General features: G+C 42.4%; 1 protein-coding gene across 5 annotated transcripts in view; it reads left to right on the forward strand.

The window, feature by feature from the left end:
* The first annotated feature begins 1507 nt into the window (after positions 1-1507).
* The window catches only part of LOC110323598 (cyclin-dependent kinase 11B), a 24786-nt gene continuing 5151 nt past the window's right edge, over positions 1508-21142 (forward strand). The window contains exons 1-13 of one of the 5 annotated variants that reach the window (XM_021200910.2): positions 1508-1593; positions 2189-2312; positions 2385-2431; positions 3427-3542; positions 5010-5137; positions 6162-6300; positions 10347-10483; positions 15177-15299; positions 16500-16595; positions 16683-16847; positions 17246-17311; positions 17989-18164; positions 18952-19042. In XM_021200910.2, the coding sequence (XP_021056569.1) occupies positions 2423-2431; positions 3427-3542; positions 5010-5137; positions 6162-6300; positions 10347-10483; positions 15177-15299; positions 16500-16595; positions 16683-16847; positions 17246-17311; positions 17989-18164; positions 18952-19042 (1246 nt within the window). In that variant the 5' untranslated portion in view covers positions 1508-1593; positions 2189-2312; positions 2385-2422. Of the gene's footprint in view, positions 1594-1836; positions 1998-2188; positions 2432-3426; positions 3543-5009; positions 5138-6161; positions 6301-10346; positions 10484-15176; positions 15300-16499; positions 16596-16682; positions 16848-17245; positions 17312-17988; positions 18165-18951; positions 19043-21142 lie in introns of all 5 variants that reach the window. The other 4 variants (XM_029539728.1, XM_021200911.2, XM_021200907.2 and 1 more) reach the window with 4 other exon arrangements.

Raw genomic sequence — 21142 nt, forward strand, 5'->3', positions numbered from 1 at the left:
TAGCAAGTGATGAGATCAAAGATGTGAGCCACCACCACCTGGTTTGTATAACTCTTTTATTTATGCTACTAAACTCAGACTTGGTTTCCAAGTCACTGATAACTCTGGAGGCAAAGTAAGAGCTGGGATCACAAAGTGTTTCACTCCAATAACCCTCATTTTTTTCATGCACTAGTTGTTATATTCTTTCGCATCTTACCATTTCACAGTCATAACTGATAGTGGTCTCCTTTTCATTTTGTTTGTTTCTGCACCCTAACTCAAGAAGTTTAATCATGTTGCTATTTTTTGTTTTTTGATACAGAGCTGCTTTTGTAGCCTTGGCTGACCTGGAACTAGCTCTGTAGACCAGGCTGGCCTTGAACTCACAAGAGTGAGTATAAGAGGATAACCTGACAAAGACAAGCAGCAGAAATTTTCCTTCCTGCTCTCTCTTCCATAAGCCCTGATAGGTTAATAGGTTTTTAGTGGAATCGTAGAACCCTTTAAGACCTTCAGGTGGTTTAAGTACACGTTTGAGAAGTGTCTAGACACTTCAGCAATTAGAATGAAAACAAAAAGAATACAGAGATACAGGCAAGAGAGATAGAGGTCTACTTACTAAACCCTATTTCTTTTTTCTTTTTCGGATTTTTAGAGACAGGGTTTCTCTGTATAGCCCTGGCTGTCCTGGAACTCACTTTGTAGACCAAGCTGGCCTCGAACTCAGAAATCCGCCTGCCTCTGCCTCCCGAGTGCTGGGATTAAAGGCCTGCGCCACCACGCCCGGCTAAACCCTATTTCAAAGCAAAACAATAGCATAAAACCTCAACCACTATCATAGGCTAAGCAGAAGAGGTTGGTTTTAAAGAGATTGGCTGAGGAAACTGGATTCGTTTCATTGTTTTCTTGTTCAGGGGACTTCCTCATGCTAAGATGTTAACTAGCTTATTTGTGAATTCAGCTTCCTGAGTCCTGGGTAGGTCAGAAAGACAACTTGTTTTTCCATTTGATGGCATGATCCTCTACCGTGACGCCACTTTGGAGGGCCTAGCAGAACTGTAAGTCTGATGGGTAGAAACAAATGTCTGGTTGTGGAAGGTCGAGTAGCTCAATTAGCTTGTCGCGAGTGCAAAAGCTGTTCGGCTTGCATACTACGTTACCGAGTGCCTTGGGGTGCAACGGGAAGCATGGACTAGTTTCTGCAGCCACAGCGCTGGCCCGCATCCGAAGACGACGGGGGCGCATCGTCGGAAACGTCATCTCTTAGAGACGCCCTAGGACCGCACCAGACTCTATTTTGCTTTTAGACTTCCATCCTCGCGTCATTGGCACGAGCCAACTCACGGCGTAAAGGACACTTCCGGTGTGTGCAGGATACTGTGGAGCGGCAAAAAAAAAAAAAAAAAAAAAAAAAAAAAAAANGGCAAAAAAAAAAAAAAAAAAAAAAAAAAAAAAAAAAAAAAAAAGCAGAGCGCACGCACGCGGTTCGCTGTCGTCGTAGAACGTCATCAGCACGCTTCCGCGAAGGAAGTGACGACAATCCTGGCGCGCGCTGGGCGCTGTTTCTTCCCAGACTCCAGGACCGGCTGCGGCGGCTGTAGCGGCGCAGGGGTGAGTAGCGGCGGGGATTTCGGACGAGGGTTTACGGCGCTCCTGAAGAATCGCGGCTGGCGACACACTGCTGTCGCGACCAGTCTCGCTCCACACGGAGCCGAGGGCAGTGGAGGCGGCAGGCCCTGGCGCTTCCCGGAGCCGGCCCCCTGCCTCAGGTTTGCGTGACTGAGCCCTCCAAAGTCGGACCCCGTCCCGGAGTCCCGCGTTTGACAGTACACCTTGATCTTACCTGTCACCCAGGCCTCCCCGCGTCCTGGAGCTTTCTCATACAACCTTTTGACACCTAAGGCAGAGTTTGTTGAGTGCGAGGCACTGAAATGTCCTGGATGGTCTTTCATCCTAGAACAGTACCATTACGTGGCGGATGATGATGATGATTGCATTTTACGGAAAAAACTGAGGTAAATTAAGTTACCCAAAACCTTACAGGACTGACAGAAACGACATTGTATTCAGGCAGAATCCTTCCGAGCTACCGGGACTTATTCTGAAACACTAATGATTAGACTTAAGTGTTCAGAAAAGACAAACCGACAGACCGACCATAGCTTTCTGTGTCCCGAGGTTGCTTGAATTATTTTTCTTTTTGCAGTGTTTTAACTCAAATGGGTGATGAAAAGGACTCTTGGAAAGTGAAAACGTTAGATGAAATTCTCCAGGAAAAGAAACGAAGGAAAGAACAAGAGGAGAAAGCAGAGATAAAACGCTTAAAAAATGTAAGCTATGTTTTTTAAGTAAGTGGTTTTCTTAAAGAAGACTTAATTTCTTTGCCCTCATTTTTCCATTAGAACAACGCTTCTTCGGTGAAGTTCTTTTGTACTTCCAAATGTCACAGGTGAGCCCAAAATCTATTCTAAAATTAACAAAAACATTCATATACTCAGTTGACATTGAAGATAGATTAATAACACACTGAAGCTGTATCTAAATGAGAATATCTCGTTAAAAAATAAAATATTCTGAACCTAGAATCACTAGTGCCACCAGACTAATTTTTCTCATTTCATTATTAGTATATTCATAATACCATTTACCAAGCATTTTTAATAAAGAGGGAACTTTCCTTACAATTAAAATGAGTGCTTTGTAATTACCTTGGTTTGGATGATGATATATTTAGAGTCGTTAGGTGACTGGATAAGAAACATTTATATAAGTGCTTCTTATTGTCAGTGTATGTATGATGTATTTCATGTGTAAAAATCCAACTAAAGTCTTAGTTTTGGTTCAGAAAAACTAACGTTGTTAGTACAGTCTTATGTCCCTTAGCATGTAGAATGTTTTAAATTTTCTGTTCTCAGGTTTCAGGTTACCAAAAAAAAAAATGTGATTTTAATTAAATGAGTTTTGAACAAAAATTATATTTGTGAAGTTTCTATTCAAAAAATGTATATTTAGAGTTGGTTAGCAAACTTCAATTATCATTAAAGATATGTTTACCCTGTACAACCTTTAATCCTAACAGTCAAGAACTCAGGAGGCTGAGGCAGACAGATCTATTGAGTTCAAAGCCAGCTAGTGCAGTGTATATTTTATATATATGTATAAATATATATGTGTACATTTGTATGTGTGTGTATATATACACACACACACATATATACTTTCATATATGTGTGTGTGTCTGTGCATATATATATATATTGAGCTATGTATGGTGATGTACAGTGATGTACGGTGATGTAACCTCAGCATTTTGAAGACGGAGCTAGGTTTCTATCTCAAAAACCATCTTGAGCTACATAACAAGTTACTTTTCAACGATAGAAAAAGAAGAAAGGTTATTGATAAGGAAAATGACTTAATGCTTCATTTTTCTTTGCTTCTTAGTCTGATGACCGGGATTCCAAAAGGGATTCCCTTGAGGAGGGGGAGCTGAGAGATCACCGAATGGAAATCACAATCAGGAACTCACCATATAGAAGAGAGGATTCTATGGAAGACAGGTGAGAGAATTTAAGGTGTTGTCATATTTAGCCTGTAGCTTATGGGCCACATGGGCCCTAGGTTAGCTATGAATGCATCCCAATGCAGAATTGTGAACTACTTAAAACATGTGTTTTGTTTTTCCATTTTATTGGGGAGAGAGAGAGAGAGAGAGAGAGAGAGAGAGAGAGAGAGAGAGAGAGTGTGTGTGTGTGTGTGTGTGAGTGTGTGTGTGTGAGTAGTGTTGGGTGTGGGTGTTACTTCATCCACAGGAACCAGAAGGTCACCAAAGCTGGAGTAAAAGGTTGTTGTGAGATGCCCAGTATGGGTCCTGGGAACTGAACTTGGGTCTTTTTTCAAGAGCAACAAGTGTTCCTAACTATTCAGCCTTTTCTCTAGTCCCCTAGCCTGCCTTTTGTCGATATTACTTGGAAAAGGTTTGAGGGCTGGAGGGGGGGGCTTGGTGTTTAATAGCACTTGTTGTTTTCATATCCTGTATTGCAAGTCTGTAGGTTTGGTTACTGCAGCCTATGGTCATGGTGACTTACAACCATATGTAAGTCCAATTCCAGAAAATCTGATTTGCCCTCTGACCTCCAAGGGCACATGTAATATATATGCAGAAAAACATTCATACACATAAATGAGTTTATTGAAAAGATAAATTTTTGTATGTTTGTTTTTTTGTTTATTTGAGACAGCATCTCTATATAGTCCTACCTGCCCTGGAGCTCACTATATAAATCCTTTATCTCAGAAATACACCTGCCTCTGCCTCAAAAGTGCTGGGATTTAAAGGTGTGTGCCACCATGGCTAGCTAATTAAAGTTTGTATTTTTGTCCTGACATTTGTCTCACATGTGAGATTGCTTTTGTGTAGAGTCAGCTATTATGAAGTCCAAATAACCATGCATTCCTTTCTTTGTAATATCTTCAATCAAACCAGCACCATTTAGTTAATATATTTAAATGGTTATCCTGTATTGCAAGTCTACAGTTTTCAGAGTAACCCAAAGTTGAGTTTGGAGGGGCCACTGTCAGCAGAATTGATGTCTGATGATCCTTTCAGTGTGGTGATGTCATTTGTTTTCTTCTCCCATCCTGTAAGATAACTAAGGGAAGTACTTCTAAGAAGCTCAGAGTGTAAATTCTTCCAAGATCTTGTGTTAAAGAATTAGTTGAAGGTTCTGTTAAGTGACCTTTTATTTATTAAAGTTAGTAAAATTACAGGACTTAAGCAGCCTTATTGAAGTATAAATAACTAAATGAGTTGTATATAATGTGTGATTTGACATATTTTACCATGGCCATGAAACCATCACCACAATCAAGGAAATGAATAAATGAACACGCCCCTCTCTGGAAAGGCACTTTTGTTCTACAGACCACCCTGATCCTCACAGTTCTTTGTGTTGGGAATGATGCTTTTCTCTGAGTACATGCTGGTTCTCTGCACTTGACCTCACAGAGTTGCACGTCTCTTTCAGAGGAGAGGAGGATGATTCTCTGGCCATCAAACCACCCCAGCAAATGTCTCGAAAAGAAAAGGCTCATCACAGAAAAGATGAGAAAAGAAAAGAGAAACGTCGACATCGTAGCCATTCAGCAGAGGGAGGTATGAATGGCTTTGCCTTTTCTGTGGTTGTCACAGCTGTTTGCGTCCTCTCCTGCTTCTTCAATGTGTCTAAAAGTGAGCATGAGTGGAATTTTAGCCAAAAGCATAAACTCATAGTAGACTTTTTGGAATAACTGTTTGCTTTTCCTTCTGTTATGTGTGTCTTAAGCCATTTGTCTACATACACAGTTGCTGTCATTTGATACATAGAGGTGAAAACACCAAAAAAAAAAAAAAAAAAAAAAAGAAAGAAATAAATAGGTGTGGGGGTCAAATGTAATGGCTTTGACTTGGGAGGTTTGGTCTTGTGCCATTGCCAAGAGGTTCTGTTTCTGTTTTTGGGGGTGTTTGTTTGTTTGTTTGGTTTTTAAAATAACATTTATTAAAAGCAAAATCTTGCTAGGTAGCTCCATCTATCCTCCAGCTCCCAAGATTCTTTCCATTAGCTTGCTTAATTCTGCAAACCCAGCTTCTAAAGGGGTCTCAGGAACCTATTTAAATATTACTGTAAGTGTAATTGCTAATGTGGTTTTATAACATGGTGTAGAAATCTGTTTAAAATGAATGGTTTTGTTCTGTATTGTGTATGAATACTGATTCATTTTAAAGTTCTCAAAATAATATATCACAATATAACACTAAGGAAGATGAAAATCAGGGCTGGAGAGACAGTTCAGTGGTTGAGGGTGGGTACTGCACTTGTAGAGGTTTGGTTCTGAGCACTCACATCAGACGTCCTTCCACTGCCAAGAGCTCCTGCATGCATGCAGTGCACTGAGACTCATTTATGCACGCACCTATGTATGCCATATGTAGATGAGTCAGATGAGGACGTCAGATCTCTTGGAGCTGAAGTTACAGGTGGTTGGGAGTGTGTTTAGAACCAAACATGGGTCTTATGGAAGATCAGCAAGCACTCTTAACTGAAGATTCATCTCTAATCCCATTCTTTCTGTCTTGATTTAGTATTCAAGTTAAATTTTCGAAAACCAAGTCTCTTTACACGATGCTCATGTCTCATTAGGGAAACATGCCAGAGTAAAAGAGAAAGAAAGGGAACATGAACGCCGGAAACGTCATCGAGAGGAACAAGATAAAGCTCGAAGGGAATGGGAAAGACAGAAGAGGAGGGAAATGGCAAGAGAACATTCCAGAAGAGAGAGGTGAGACCTCATTAGAGACCTTTAATAAAGTAACTTTGGTCACTGAGAGACTTGGCTTAGTGATCAGATGGGGAAAGGATATTACAAGAGAATGCTGAGTTTCTGCACTAGTGACTTTTTTCGTTGCTATGACAAAGCACTTTACACAAGCAAGGAAGGAAGTAGATTGGCTCATGGTTTGAGGGAACTGTCCATCATAGCAGAGCGGCAGGAATGTTAGGCAGATAGTTATAATAAATCTGCAATCAGGGCACAGACTAATCAATGTTGATAGTCATTTTTATTTCTCCTTCTTACTTATTCTGAGATCCAGGTCTATTGATTTGGTGGTACCCATATTAAGGTGGATCCTTTAACCTCAAAACAGTCTTGAAATTCCATTATTGTGGTACCTAGAAATTTGTCTAACCCTAGCCCTGACCCTGTCAAGGTGGCAGTATTAACTGACACAAGTTACCAGATAGTCATTCAGGCATTGAGGATGAAGAGTTGAGCCAGTTGTGGAGTTGGAGAGGGAGGCACAGTGGGAAGACATATTTTTTGAATAACTTTGACCCTGTGGCACTAGGGAGTGAGACAGGTTCTGTCTTGTAAGAACACGGAGTCTTACACCTTTTCAGTGGTGGGTATTTTTAAACTGGTACAGTAAGGTGAAGGCTGGTCATGTGCACACCTTTAATCCCAATAATAAAGAGGCAGAGTCAGGCAGACCTCTTTGAATTTGAGGCCAGCCTGGTCTACATAACAAATTCTAAGCCTGTCATGGCCACAAAGTGAGATGTTGTCTTTTAAAAAAAAAAAGAAAAGAAAAGAAAAGCCGGGCGTGGTGGCGCACGCCTTTAAGCCCAGCACTAGGGAGAGTCAGAGGCAGGCAGATTTCTGAGTTTGAGGCCAGCCTGGTCTACAAAGTGAGTTCCAGGACAGCCAGGCTACACAGAGAAACCCTGTCTCGAAAAATCGGAAAAAAAAAAAAAAAAAAAAAGAAAAGAAAAGAGAAAAGAAAAGAAAGGTAGCAGCGTCCTAGAGGAAGTCGCTCGAGTTCATCGCCTGAACCCTGGCACAGCGGGGCTTAGGAGAGGTCGGGGCGGATGCTTTGCTTTAATTTCCATCCTGGTATAATGAAATACTCTTGACAAAAGCAACCTAAGGGAGAAAGGACTGACTTGTTCCACAATTTCAGGTTAGCAGTCATTATTGCAGGGCACTTAGTGCCTGGAGATTGAATCAGCTAGACATGGCACATCCACAGTCAAGAACTGAGAGGTAAATTAATGCTTGCACATTAGTGCTCAGTTCACTTTCTCTACTCTTAAAGATCTTTTTAAAAAGCTTTTGTTTTTTGTTTTTTGTTTTTTTCAATTATGTGCATACATGCTTGTGTTTGTGAGTACAGGTGGCCTGAGAGGTCAGAGCGGTCGTATCCTTTAGAGCTGGAGTTACAGGTGCTTGTAAGCAGCCAGATATGGATGCAAACTCTACAAAAGTAGTGCGTATTCTAACCACTGGACGTCACTTCCTCCACCCTTTTGTGTACTCAGAAGGCAATCTGAGGCCTATAGGAGATGGGTATAAACTCATAGCTTGTAGAATGCCTCTGCCCACTATTCCCTTTCTAGAGACTGAGGGTGTCTTGTCCAGTGAGGCGAACTTGGGATAGAAGTGGAGCTTGGTAGGTGAAGTTTGAGTGTCTATGTAGATTTTGTGTGTGTGTGTGTGTGTGTTTCGAGACAGGGTTTCTTTCTCTGTGTAGCCCTGGCTGTCCTGGAACTCACTTTGTAGACCAGGCTGGCCTCAAACTCAGAAATCCGCCTGCCTCTGCCTCCACAGTGCTGGGATTAAAGGCGTGCACCACCACGCCCGGGTGTAGATTTTTATAAGGTAAAACAGAAGTAAGAAAACATGTAGACAGATTTCTAGATAAGACTAAGCAAAGACTACCTGTCTTCTCCACCAAACTAGCTTTAAAGCTGTCTGTAATTGAGAAAAGCCACCATGTCTGTGCTTCAGAGACTCACTAGAGTATAGACTGAGAATTGAGGGTGAGAGCAGTAGACATTGACCTACAGGAGGATCAGAAGTTCAAAGTCATCCTTGGCAATGTAGTGTGAGTTTGAAGCCAGCCTAGGATATAGGAGACCCTGTTTCTAAAGGCAGAGGTGGTGACAGTGCTGGGGAGATGGATCAGCAGTTAAGATGCTATCTTGCAGAAGACCAGGGTTCAATTCCTAGCTCCCACATGGTGGCTCACAACTGCCTTTGACTATAGTACAAGGGGATCTAATATCCTCTCTGATCTCCACAGGCACCAGTCATGTATGTACAGCAATTGTACACAAAAAAACTAATTTAAAAGAAGATCACATCAATTACGCAGGTGACCTGACATGCCAGGGAACTTGCCTTGCAGAGTTCTAGGGATTAGTAAAATATGCACATTATACTTAATAGAGTAGCAGGAATTATCCTATTTGGAGTAGAGGAAGAAAAAGAATAGTCTCAGTTGCCTGTGTGGGAGCAGCTTCCATGCTATCACATGTACATTCTGTAACAGGAGTCCTAGGCACAGAGAAAAACAGAAGGGTAAGTTCCTAAACAGTGGCTGAGCACTTCCCAGATTTGCTTTCAAATCCAGATATCCATATCCAAATAACTCAATGATCCCCAAGCAGGGTGTACAGAGTTGCCGGGGAGAACTGCACTTCCTGTCAGGATGGTGGCAGCAGGGCTAGGATATGTTAGCCCTGTACCATTTAGCAAAAATCTCAACTGGGAATTCTGTGTCTGGCACACCTTTTCTACAAAAGTGAAAGGAAAATAAAGACATTTTGTGGTAAAGACTGGTGGACTTCATAGTTTACAACTCTATGGAAATAGAAAGGAAGACCTTCAGAATAAACCTCGGGCTGGATATGGTGAATGTACATGTCAATAGTAGAGCAGGTGGAGCTTTATGCGTTTGAGACTAGCCTTCTTTATGTGAGTTCCAGGCCAGCCTCAGCTATATTGTAAGACCCTGTCTTCAACCTCCTGTTTCCCCCAATAAATAGTAAACATAGCTAGACCTTGTATTGTATCCTTGTATTCCCACCTTTTAGGAGCTTAGGCAGAAAGATTACTAAAAGTTTAAGGCCAGTCCAGGAGACAGTAAAACCATAACAAACAAGAAGTTGAAATAAAATATCACAAGTTTAAATAATGTATCTGGTGTTTATATTTAAAATCAAAGAATAATTAAAATGTAAAACTCTAGAAACAGAATCTTTATCTAGGCATAGGAATATGAAAACTGATGACTTTAACCACTTAAACATGTTTTAGTGCCTAGTTTTCTGATATTTTTGTTTTCAAGCAGCTACCTCTTCCACTCTCTCCATCTTGTTCAAGCTTATGTTGTCTCAAGCTGGGGCAGGAAGTGGCTCAAGGTCCATGGGCCCAGACTCCAGTAAAGGAATGTCAGTCCCCAGGTCTTGGGGCCATGGCTGCCCCCTCACCTTCCCAGGAGGCCTCTCTACCTCCTTTGTAGTAGCTTTTATTTGTGCACTCCTGATGTACTGGATCTAACCTGGATTCTCTTGTGTACATGGGCACCTACATGCTGTGTTTTCCTAGAATTGTTAGCAGACGCCATAGAACCAGTGTTTTGAATCTGACATAATAGCCTCTTCTTGGACCTCGCCTTCTGCTGTGGCTTGCCAGAACGGCTTGATGATATGTGCTTTCCACACCTAAGAAGCCACTTGTGGGTTTACAGTGTACAAATATACTACATGAGTTGAGCAGAAAACAAATAACCTGGTCTAAGAAACTTCTGTCAGCCAGTGGTGGCCCATGCCTTTAATTACAGCACTCAGGAGGCAGAGGCAGGCAGACTCTGGGTTTGTGGCCAGCCTTGTCTACAGCGCAATTTCCAGGACAGCCAGGGCCACACAGAGAAACCCTGTCTCACCTCCCAGCCCCCACCCTCCCCACCAAAAACAAAACAAAAAACAGAAAAGAAGAAACTTCCTCTGGGGTAGGAATGTGATGACCTGGTATGCTTTTTCCAGGGACCGCCTGGAGCAATTAGAAAGGAAGAGGGAGCGGGAGCGCAAAATGAGGGAGCAGCAGAAGGAACAGCGGGAACAGAAGGAGCGGGAACGGAGGGCAGAGGAGCGTCGCAAAGAGAGAGAAGCTCGTAGGGAAGGTACGAGGGAGGGACTCTCCTCTTTCTCTATGGGACCTTTCTTTGGGCTACTTTGAGGGGATTGACTGGTGTGCCACAGATTACACACATGACTCACCCTGACAGAGAGCCTATAATGTGACAGCCGTGACTGGGCTCTGGGAAAGATACCCTGAAGGGAGGCAGAAACAGGCAGGCAGTTCTTGGCTTCTATGCTTGCTTTACTGAACCCTTATCTCTTTCCCTTCCTTTTAAATTTTATGGCAATATATGTACATTATCCATTTTACCCTTTAATTTTTCATTCTGTGTTTTCTGAGTGTTTTGCCTTCATGTATGTCTGTAACATGTATATGCTTAGAGGTATGAAAAGGATATCAGATCCCCTGGAACTGGAGTTACAGACATCATGTGGGTGTCAGAACTCAAACTTGTGTCAGACTTTCCTTTTGAAGACTGGCTGATTGGATAGGCTTACTTTTGTCATTTTGCTCTTTATATATTATAATATGTAATGCGATTATATATTATATCCTGCAGACATTTTGTCCTTTATTTTTGCTTTATTGTCATTCTTTGTATTACTCATCTATTTCTCTCTCTCTCTCTCTCTCTCTCTCTCTCTCTCTCTCTCTCTCTCTCTCCCTGTCTCCCCCTCTCTCTGTTTTAATTTTATTTATTTCTATTTTATCTGTATGAGTGTTTTATCTGCATGTACATCTGTGCAGCACATGTATGCCTGGTACCTGAGGAGGTGGTGGTAAGCCTCCATGTGGGTACTGGGAACTGAACCTGGATCATTTGCAAGAACAAATGTTCTTAACCACTGAGCCAACTCTCTGGCTCATTCTTTTTTTTAAGCCAATTATTTGAATTCATTATCTGGTTTTTGTTTGTCTGTTTATATGGTTACAAATGGGACATATGCAACATTCTAAAGTTGTGACAAATTTGAATTGATACTCATTTAGTTTCACTTCAGTAACATTCAAATTCTGTTGCTTTTATCCCTCTGAAGCCATTTTAAGTTGGTCCTGTCATAAAAATGCATCTTTGTATGTTGTATATTTAAACTAGTACCCTTAAAAATGCATTAGCCTAACAGTTGCAAACAGTTGGGTTTTTTTGTTTGTTTGTTTGTTTGGTTGGTTTGGTTTTTAAGATTGATTGATTTATTTTATGTGAGTACACTGTTGCTGTCTTCAAATACACCAGGAGAGGGCATCTGATCCCATTACATATGGTTGTGAGCCACCATGTGGTTGCTGGGATTTGAACTCAGGACCTCTGGAAGAGCAGTCAGTGCTCTTAACCGCTGCGCCATCTCTCCAGCCCTACCAAGAGTTGTTACCTTAAACTAGAGAGCAATTCTGTTGTGTCTCCTGCATTTGAATTCATCATTCTTGGAAAATGTTGAGCAGAATGAGTGTTAATATTCATATCTTGTGGAAAATGTGAGTTTCAGCAGTTAACTTCTTTAGGTGTATTCTCTGTTGCTCTCTAATCCTTACTGGACTCAGTAATCTCAGGCTGGGCTGTTGGTGTCCCAAAGGTCCTCTGCTCTCAGGATTGTTCTACAGTGGGTTTGCTTCCTGTCTCTTAGGTTCCATAGTTTTCATGGCCATGGCTCTCAGTTCACTGAGTCTGTCTTCTGCCTACTCAGATCTGCTGTGGGATCTCTATAGAGGGTTAAGAATTTCCCTCTTTCCTGTGAATCTTTTAGAAGATTTCTCCTCCTCTTCCACCTCTTCTTCCTCATCTTCCTCTTCCTCCTCCTCCTTTTCTTTTCTTTTTTTGAGCCAGGGTCTCAAATTAGTCCAGATAGCTAAAATTCAGTGGTGTCCCTGTGCAGCACTGAACTCTCAACACTCATTCTTCCTAAGGCTGCAATGTCCTGGGATTATGGGATACCAACTGGGTTTCCTGTTTATTTATTGGCCTTTTCATGTTCATGGCATCAATTTTCTTGATTTTTGCCCCATTTTTAGTCCTTTGAGCATTTTTATAATAGTTGTCTTAAGGTCTTGTGGGGTTTTTTGTTTCTATGAAGGTATTTTCAGAGAAAACAGTGATATATGGAGCCTTGCTCATAGCACTGGTGGAGTAGGACAGCATCTTCAGTCTTCGTTGCCTTCATACCTTAGTGGGCAGGGCCTTGTGGACTAATTGAGGGCCAGGTTCAGGAGTCCAGTTTCCTCCTGTGGCCCAGACTGTGGCAGCTAGGACTACACAGTTTCTTTGCATTGCTGAGCCATTCCTGGGCAATCAGCATGGCAGCCACATGCCTTGGACTCCTTTAGCCTTCTTCTCATCCCAGGTATACAGCAGGTAGATCCTTTGCCAGAGAAGGCAAGCATGTGGACCATGATACCACTTCATGGACATCAGCCACACACTTTCCCTGAGGTCAGATGTAGGCTGGTGACTCTCCCTCTTCCATTTCTCTGAGGCTATATCTACAGGTCATCTTCAAACTTATCTTTGTTGGTATGTCCCATCACACCTACATTGGAGTGGTTAATTTTTTTCCTCTGATTGGAGCACACATTGCTGTTTCTTTGAATGTCTTGTTGGTATGGGTTTTCTTGTTTTGTTTGTTTGTACTTTGTTTTATATTTTGAGACCAGGTCTATACATAGCCCTGGATGTTCTGCAACTCACTATGTAGACCAGACTTGCCTCCAACTCAGAGAGATCCACTTGCCTCTGCTTCCCAAGTTCTAGGAGTAAAGTTGATGGAGTTCATTCATTTGTTCGTTCGATTGGTTGGTGTCTTAGTTAAGATTACTATTGCTCTGTTAAAACACCATGACCAAAGCGTCTTGGATAGGAAAGGATTTATTTAGGTTATACTTCCACATCACAATTCAGAATCAAAGGAAGTTAGGACAGGAATTCAAATAGACCCGGAAGCTGGAGACAGGAAGTGATACAAAAGCAATGAAGGAATGCTGCTTTCTGGCTTGCTTCTCTTGGCTTGCTCAGTCTGCTTTCTTGCAGAATCCAAGACCACCACTACCCACAATGGGTTGAGTCCTAATTAAGAAAATGCCTTAAAGTCTTGCTTATGGAATAATTTTCTTTCTTTCTTTTTCTTTCTTTCTTTCTTTCTTTCTTTCTTTCTTTCTTTCTTTCTTTCTTTCTTTCTTTCTTCTTTCTTTCTTTCTCTCTCTCTCTCTCTCTCTCTCTCTCTCTCTCTCTCTCTCTCTTTCTTTCTTTCTTTCTTTCTTTTTAAAGATGTATTTGTTTTACGTAAGTACACTGTCTTCAGACACACCAGAAGAGAGCATCGAATCCCACTACAAATGGTTGTGAGCCACCATGTGGTTTTTGGAATTGAACTCAGGACCTCTGGAAGAGCAGTTGGTGCTCTTAATCGCTAAACCATCTCCAGCCCCTTGGAATAATTTTCTTAATTGAGATTCCTCAAATGACTAGCTTGTGTCAAGCTGATATAAAACTACCTAGCACAGTTGGTTGGTTGTGGTGTTTTTCTTGTTGTTTGTTTCTTTTTGGTTCTTTGTTGTTGTTGGGTTTTTTGTTTTGTTTTGAGACAGAGTCTCTCTATGTAACCCTACCTATCCAAGTACTAACTCACTATGTACACCAACCTGGCCTCCAAGTCACAGAGATAGGCCTGACTCTTCCTCTCTGCCTCTGCCTCATGTGCTGGGACTAAAGGCGTGTGCTAACATGCTGGATCTTGTTTGTTATTTAACTTAAATGCTTGTCATGGCTCTGAGATCAGACCCCTCCACGGTGCTTGGAGTGTTGGCCTGGCACATCCTCTTACACATCAAATCTTAGTCTGCCTTTCTCTGGGACTATGCAGTCATTTTCTAGCTTCTCCTGTGCATACAATTGCTTTAATGTCCATGTCCTTAAATATCTAGCTTCTAAAAGAGGAAAAGAAAAAACAGAAGTGGACACAAGTGCCCTTGCCCTCATGTTTTCTCTAAAGGACACCCTCTCCAGAGTAGGGTGCAGTCTCAACAGCTTGGGTACTTTATCCCTTCTGGAACTGCACATAGCATTGAGAGTATAGGTTTTTTGATGTTTGGGGACTAATCCTTGTCTGCAAGCTTCTCTGGAATCCAGAATAAATAATGGCCCTGGAGATGGAATAACTTCTCCTATTCTAACAGCTAAATTGACCAGAATTGCCCAGTTGTTATCAAGCCTCCCCAGAACTTGACCCTCAACTGATTCCAGAGTTCCACACTAATTGGGTAACACAGGCCAAATTGTTGAAGTGCTGCCTGGCATTTCTCATTCTACCATCTTCCCAGAATTCTTTCCTACCTTGGCCTGTGTGAACAGAGAAGATCATTTTAGAAGGTCCCCTGCTGAGCTGATAGCCTCTAGCTTGGAGCTTTTCTGAAATGCATTTTTTTTTTTTTAAAGATTTATTTATTTATTATATGTAAGTACACTGTAGCTGTCTTCAGACACTCCAGAAGAGGGCGTCAGATCTTGTTACGGATGGTTGTGAGCCACCATGTGGTTGCTGGGATTTGAAGTCTGGATCTTCAGGAGAGCAGTCGGGTGCTCTTACCCACTGAGCCATCTCACCAGCCCCTGAAATGCATTTTGACTTGTGATGTTGAAACTGTTAATGCCATAGGTCTGTATGTAGGTCTGTAGTACCCATGTTGTGGAACCATGTTGGAAAGGCTGTTCCCACCAACCTCTCTTCTCTGTTTTCTGAGTACAGTCTCTGCACATCACCGTACCATAAGGGAGGACTACAGTGATAAGGGGAAGGTTGGCCACTGGAGCCGCAGCCCTCTGAGGCCACCAAGAGAGCGCTTTGAGATGGGAGACAACCGGAAGCCAGGTGAGTCCAGACAAGCATGGGCTGTCTTTCCTGGGAGATATCTGAACATGAAATTTTCCTTTTTTTTTTTGTAATTATGATATATAAAAGTGCCATATTATAACTATTACTTTGTATTATATGCTAACCTTAAAAGTTTATTTTTAAAATGAGGGGAAAACAAAACAATTTATGAAATTAAGGAGACTTTGCCAAGCAATTTAATTTTAACAAAATCATATGTTGGTGAGCCAGCAAGATGGCTCATCAGGTAAAAGCTCTTGCTAAATGGGATGGCCTAAGTTTGATGGCTGGGATCTACATGATGGAAGGAGAAAACTCCTTGCACAGGTTGTCCTCTGACCTCCACACATGCTCCTAATGAGGCATGTGTTTCTCCTCTGAGATGCCCACTGCTGGTCTTTTTAGAAGTTGTTCTTCCAATTAAAATATGCATGGATGAATTGTTTTCTGTAAACAGTGAACTTGTGTAAGCTGCATGAAACTTGGATGATTCTGTCTTGTTTATTTAAAAACATGTTCCCATCCTTAGGGATATTGTAGCCTGCCCAGTGTTTGATCCTAAGCACCACAATTCTTATTTATTTATTTATTTATTTATTTTTTTAAAAAGTATGACCAAATAGGACGATGATCCCAGTACTCAGGAGGTTGAACAGGAGGGTCAGAAGTTCTGTGTCATTTTCTGCTACGTAGTAAGCTTCAAGCCAGTCTGGGATATATAAGATGCTGTCTTTAAAAAAAGGACTGGAGGGGCTGGAGAGATGGCTCAGTGGTTAAGAGTGCCGACTGCTCTTCCCAAGGTCCTGAGTTCAAATCCCAGCAACCACATGGTGGCTCATAACCATCCGTAACGAAATCTGACACCCTCTTCTGGAGTGTCTGAAGACAGCTACAGTGTACTTACATATAATAAATAAATAAATGTTTTTTAAAAAAAAGGACTGGAGAAATGGATCAGTGCTTAAGAACATTTGCTGCTCTTGCAGAAGACCTAAATTCTCTTCCCAACATTCACATGGCAGGTCACAACTGTTTGTAGGGAATCCATTACCCTCTTCTGTCCTCAGCAGGCACTAGGTATGTGTCATACATGCAGGCAAACACTCATCAAATAAACTAAATAAAATAGTTCTAGGAAAAAATCTGCAATTTTTAAAACATCTCTCCAAACTCATCCTGTATGGTTTATTTTATAAGTAAAAGAAGAGAAGGTGGAAGAGAGAGACTTGTTGTCAGACCTCCAGGACATCAGTGACAGCGAGAGGAAAACCAGCTCAGCTGAATCTTCATCAGGTATCTTGATATCACCTGGCTGAGGCTTTGCTGTTGCCAGAGGAAAGCCAAGATTTACTTTTTAACTGTGACTGTTGTATTCTGTAGCTGAATCAGGCTCAGGTTCTGAAGAGGAAGAGGAGGAAGAAGAAGAGGAAGAAGAGGAAGAAGGGAGCACCAGTGAAGAATCAGAGGAAGAGGAGGAAGAGGAAGAAGAAGAGGAGGAAGAGGAGACTGGGAGCAACTCTGAGGAAGCCTCCGAGCAGTCTGCAGGTAAGGAGCTGGCAGGCTGTCATGGATTACAGTGATATAAAAGTATTTTATGTTTACTGTGGAGAGTTCAGGTACTACAGAAAAATAATTTAACATCTAATGAAAACACATACCCAAGTAAACTTGCCTTATTCTGTGAGACTCACATTAACTCCAAAATTGGGGCTGGCAATGTGCTTCAATAGTAAAGTGCTTGCCACCTGCCTAGTGTATGTGAGGCCCTAACACCACTAGGGAAACAAAGGACTCCCTCGACATGGACGAATTGATATGTAAGGACTCTTGCTGTCTTCCACACCTCTTGCTAACACCTTAGAGAGGCCTGCAGCAGGGTAAGTGGGTAGTTCCAAGGCCAGCTCTCAGCTGCACACTGAGTAGACACCTGTCTCCTTTTGCAGAGGAAGTCAGTGATGAGGAAATGAGTGAAGATGAAGACAGAGAAAACGAGAACCACATCTTGGTTGGTAAGGACCTCTTTGTGGTTCCTCTGTCCCTGTATAGTGATGCTCTGAGCAAGGTAGTACATGGTCCTCTTACCACAAACCATCCACAACATGTAATAACCCCATAAATTCAAGATATTCCCTAGAAGCTATCGTAGAGAACTCCTGTCCTGACCGTGTTGAAGACCAGAGGTAGAGTGATCTGAGAGACACTGTGGTTCCAGAGGACACAGCGTTACTCACTTTGCAGCCTGCGCCCACTGCGGCTGATGTTTAGGTGGCACCCATCACTGTGACGTAGATGCTGAGGGAGCCATGACTCTGCGGGAACGAGGCTGTGTTGAAGAGCAGTTTCTGGCGTCTGATGGCACAGGCACTCTTAGGAGATGGGAGACCTGGCCTAACCTCAAGTAGCTAGCAAAGTTGTGGCCTGGTGGACATGAGTTACGGGCCTACCCACTTCGTGGGGCATCTGTCCTTATATTTTAGTCCAGTATCTGGTTCTGACTCTGATTCTGTCTGTTCCTAGATCACCTTGGCTCCAGATCTTATTCAAGTACCTGTTTCCCAAGGATAGGCCCTAAACTGGCTCCTTCCATGGGAAACACAGGGCATACCACTTCTACACAGCCCATAGCAGGAGGGGGGTAGATTGTGCTTACTTTCTCCTGTTCTACAATTAGATTTAATTTTTAAAGTTCCAGAGTCGCGATTTGACCGAGATTCTGGGGATAGTGAAGAAGGGGAAGAAGAAGTTGGTGAAGGGACTCCACAGAGCAGTGCCCCAACCGAAGGAGACTATGTTCCTGACTCTCCAGCTCTATCACCTATTGAGCTAAAACAAGAACTGCCCAAGTACCTGCCAGCCCTGCAGGTCAGAATCTTCCCCATTTATCCTAAGGGTGATACCGTGCATTGACAAATCTACAGATTAAGTGGGTACTACCGAACAGAATCTTGCTGTTGGTGCTGATGGCTCTTCTGAGGTGTTGGCATTCTCCATACAGTGGCCTGGCTAGTCATAACACCAGCCTCTCATAACCTTAACCATGGTACTTCCTTATGCCTGGCAGCACTGTCTGGCTCGCTCCTACCAAGAGCTGTGTGTTGTTGCTTCTGCCTTTGCTTGTTCCCAAGGGATTCAGTGTGAGTGCGTAGGACTGCAAATTTCTCATTGTTTAGTAAATTACCAGTGTGCAACGATGCCCTGAGGATGTAGAAGACGTGGCTGTCCTGGGTGGTACAGCACCTTTCTGAGCTATTGTCACTTGCCCTCCAGTTAGTACTTCCAGATAGTTGAGTTTGGCCATAGACCACACAAAGTGGTGGTACCCCAGTCCTTGGTATGCATGGAAGGTTCGCACTACAAGTAGGCAGGCCACGTCCTCTCGGGTGGCATAGTTCACCGGACAGAGGATCCAGTTTTAAAAGAGATACTCTTTACATGCCAACCATTTCACAGGAAAGTGGTAGGTGGTGTTGGATGAAGTAGAGAAAGAATTTAAGTTGATTCTATTTGTACACTCATGTGTATACTCTGCTCTTCTTAGGTCACTTAGGCTAGTCTCCAGTACAACTGCCCTATACAATGTACAGATAAAGCAAGTTAAGCTATCAGATACGTACGGCTGTTGAGCCCTCTTACCCTACTTCCTCCACAGGGATGCAGGAGCGTAGAGGAGTTTCAGTGTCTGAACAGGATTGAAGAAGGCACCTATGGGGTGGTCTACAGAGCAAAGGACAAGAAAACAGGTAGGTAGTCTACTAAGGGAGTGTCAGGAGCAAGTACTGGTCAGCACAAAACTTAGGCCAACCCTGGGACAAAGAGTCCTGAATGATTTGAGTTTGTTGCTCCTGCACTAGTTAGTACACTAGTCAACCTTAGGACTTCTGACAAGCAGTGAGCCTCCCTTGGTCTTTTGCAGACCCTGGAAGAAATGTTGAGTGTCCTGCCCCCAGCAGCTGACCTGTGGTCTCTACCTATGCATTGACAGCACATGGTTATTGAATGTGGATTCATATTTGCATGGTCCATTGGATCTTTGGAAGCAGCCTTACCCTTTCTTTGGTGCCAGTGAGTTCAGTTCTCAGGCCACGCTATGCCCATATACCTAGCACCAGGTCTTAACTTAGACAATGCATGCCTGAGCCTCTTGGTGTCTTCAGAACCAGAGGTCAGTCTCACTATGATCCTGCTGTTCACTGTGACAGCAGGTGGCAAGTTCCAGAGGAGAGGTGGGGCTGAGGGGGCTGAGGAATGGCAAAGGTGCTTTATAGACCAAATATTTCCTCTTATTTGCAAGGCTGGAACTCAACCACCATGTTAAACTATTTGCCCAGGCTTCTCTTGTTCTTTCCTAACTTTTTTTTTTTTTTTTTTTGGTACAGGGTCTCACTGTGTATGTAGCCCTGGCTAGTTTGGAACTCCCTATGTAGAACAGGAAAGCCTTGAACTCACAGAGCTCCCTGTCTCCCAAGTGGTGGAATTAGAGGTATATACCACCATATCTGGCTTGTCTTATTTTTGAGACAAAGTCTCTCTGAGTACTGGAGGTTGACCTGGAACTTACTATATTGACCAGGCAGGTTTTGAACTTGCAGTCTTGCTGAGTGCTAGGATTAATGGTATGTGCCAACCTACCCAGCCACATTAGAGTTTTCATTCCATCCATATTTATGTTTTCTCAGGTACTTGTTTTGTTTTTGTTTTTTAACATGATTTTTAAAAATATGTAGAGCCGGGCGTGGTGGCGCACGCCTTTAATCCCAGCACTCGGGAGGCAGAGGCAGGAGGATTTCTGAGTTCGAGGCCAGCCTGGTCTACAAAGTGAGTTCCAGGACAGCCAAGGCTACATGGAGAAACCCTGTCTCAAAAAACCCAAAAAAAAATAAAAATAAAAATAAAAATATGTAGATATGTGGAGGAGGGGCTTCATGTGCTCATGAGTACAGATGCCCACAGAAGCCAGAAGCCCTTATTGGAGTCTCTAGAGCTATAATTTGCAGAGAGACTGCCTTAGGCTGGGTCCTTTCTGGAAGTTAGCCAATTGGTCAGAGCATCAGCGGGGTGTAAAGGTTGCTTAGTATTAATAATACTTACTCTTTCATAGTCATACAAGGGGCGGAAGCCAATGGCTTCAGAGGAATTATAACCTTTTGCTTAATGGCTGAGGGTTAGGTAAATGATTTATTACAAGCACTTCCTTTTCTGGCCAGGCAGCCAGAAGCCCTTCACTGACAGAGCTGATTAAATTTTTGTGAACCAGAGAGAAAGGAAAGGAAAAGAATTAAGATCCTTTACACAGGCAAATATGCACAAGTGCACATACATTCATACACTCACTCTCTAGCCGGACCAAACCATCTGTTTCAATCAACTCCATAAGTATTCATGCATACACACACACACACACACACACACACACACACACACACACACAACACAGACATTTGGATGGGGCAGAGCTTGCCAAGCCACCACAACACGCCATCTACATTTCTTTTTTCCTGGCCTTTTTATAGACAACAGTTCTTTCAAAAATTACCTCATAGATAAAATGTTACACAAAATGATAGTTACAGGATGTTGAAAATAAGTTCAAAGCAGTGTTTCATTCTATATGTTAATTATAAGTTCAAAGCAAGGTTTCTATGGCCTTGCCTTTCCATAGTGCACACCTGTGCCTTCATCCTTGGACCTGAATGTTTTTCCTTGAACACAAATTTGCCCCAAGCCTAATTCTCTTTTTAGTGTATTTGTGAAAGCTCATTGCATTTCTTATTATATGCAGCCTGTACTTACTTTTGTGAGGAGTGGGCACATTGTTTTCTTTTTTTTTTTTTTTTTTTTTT

The sequence above is a fragment of the Mus pahari genome, chromosome 6 (assembly GCF_900095145.1).
Source record: "Mus pahari chromosome 6, PAHARI_EIJ_v1.1, whole genome shotgun sequence".
Lineage (NCBI taxonomy): Eukaryota > Metazoa > Chordata > Mammalia > Rodentia > Muridae > Mus > Mus pahari.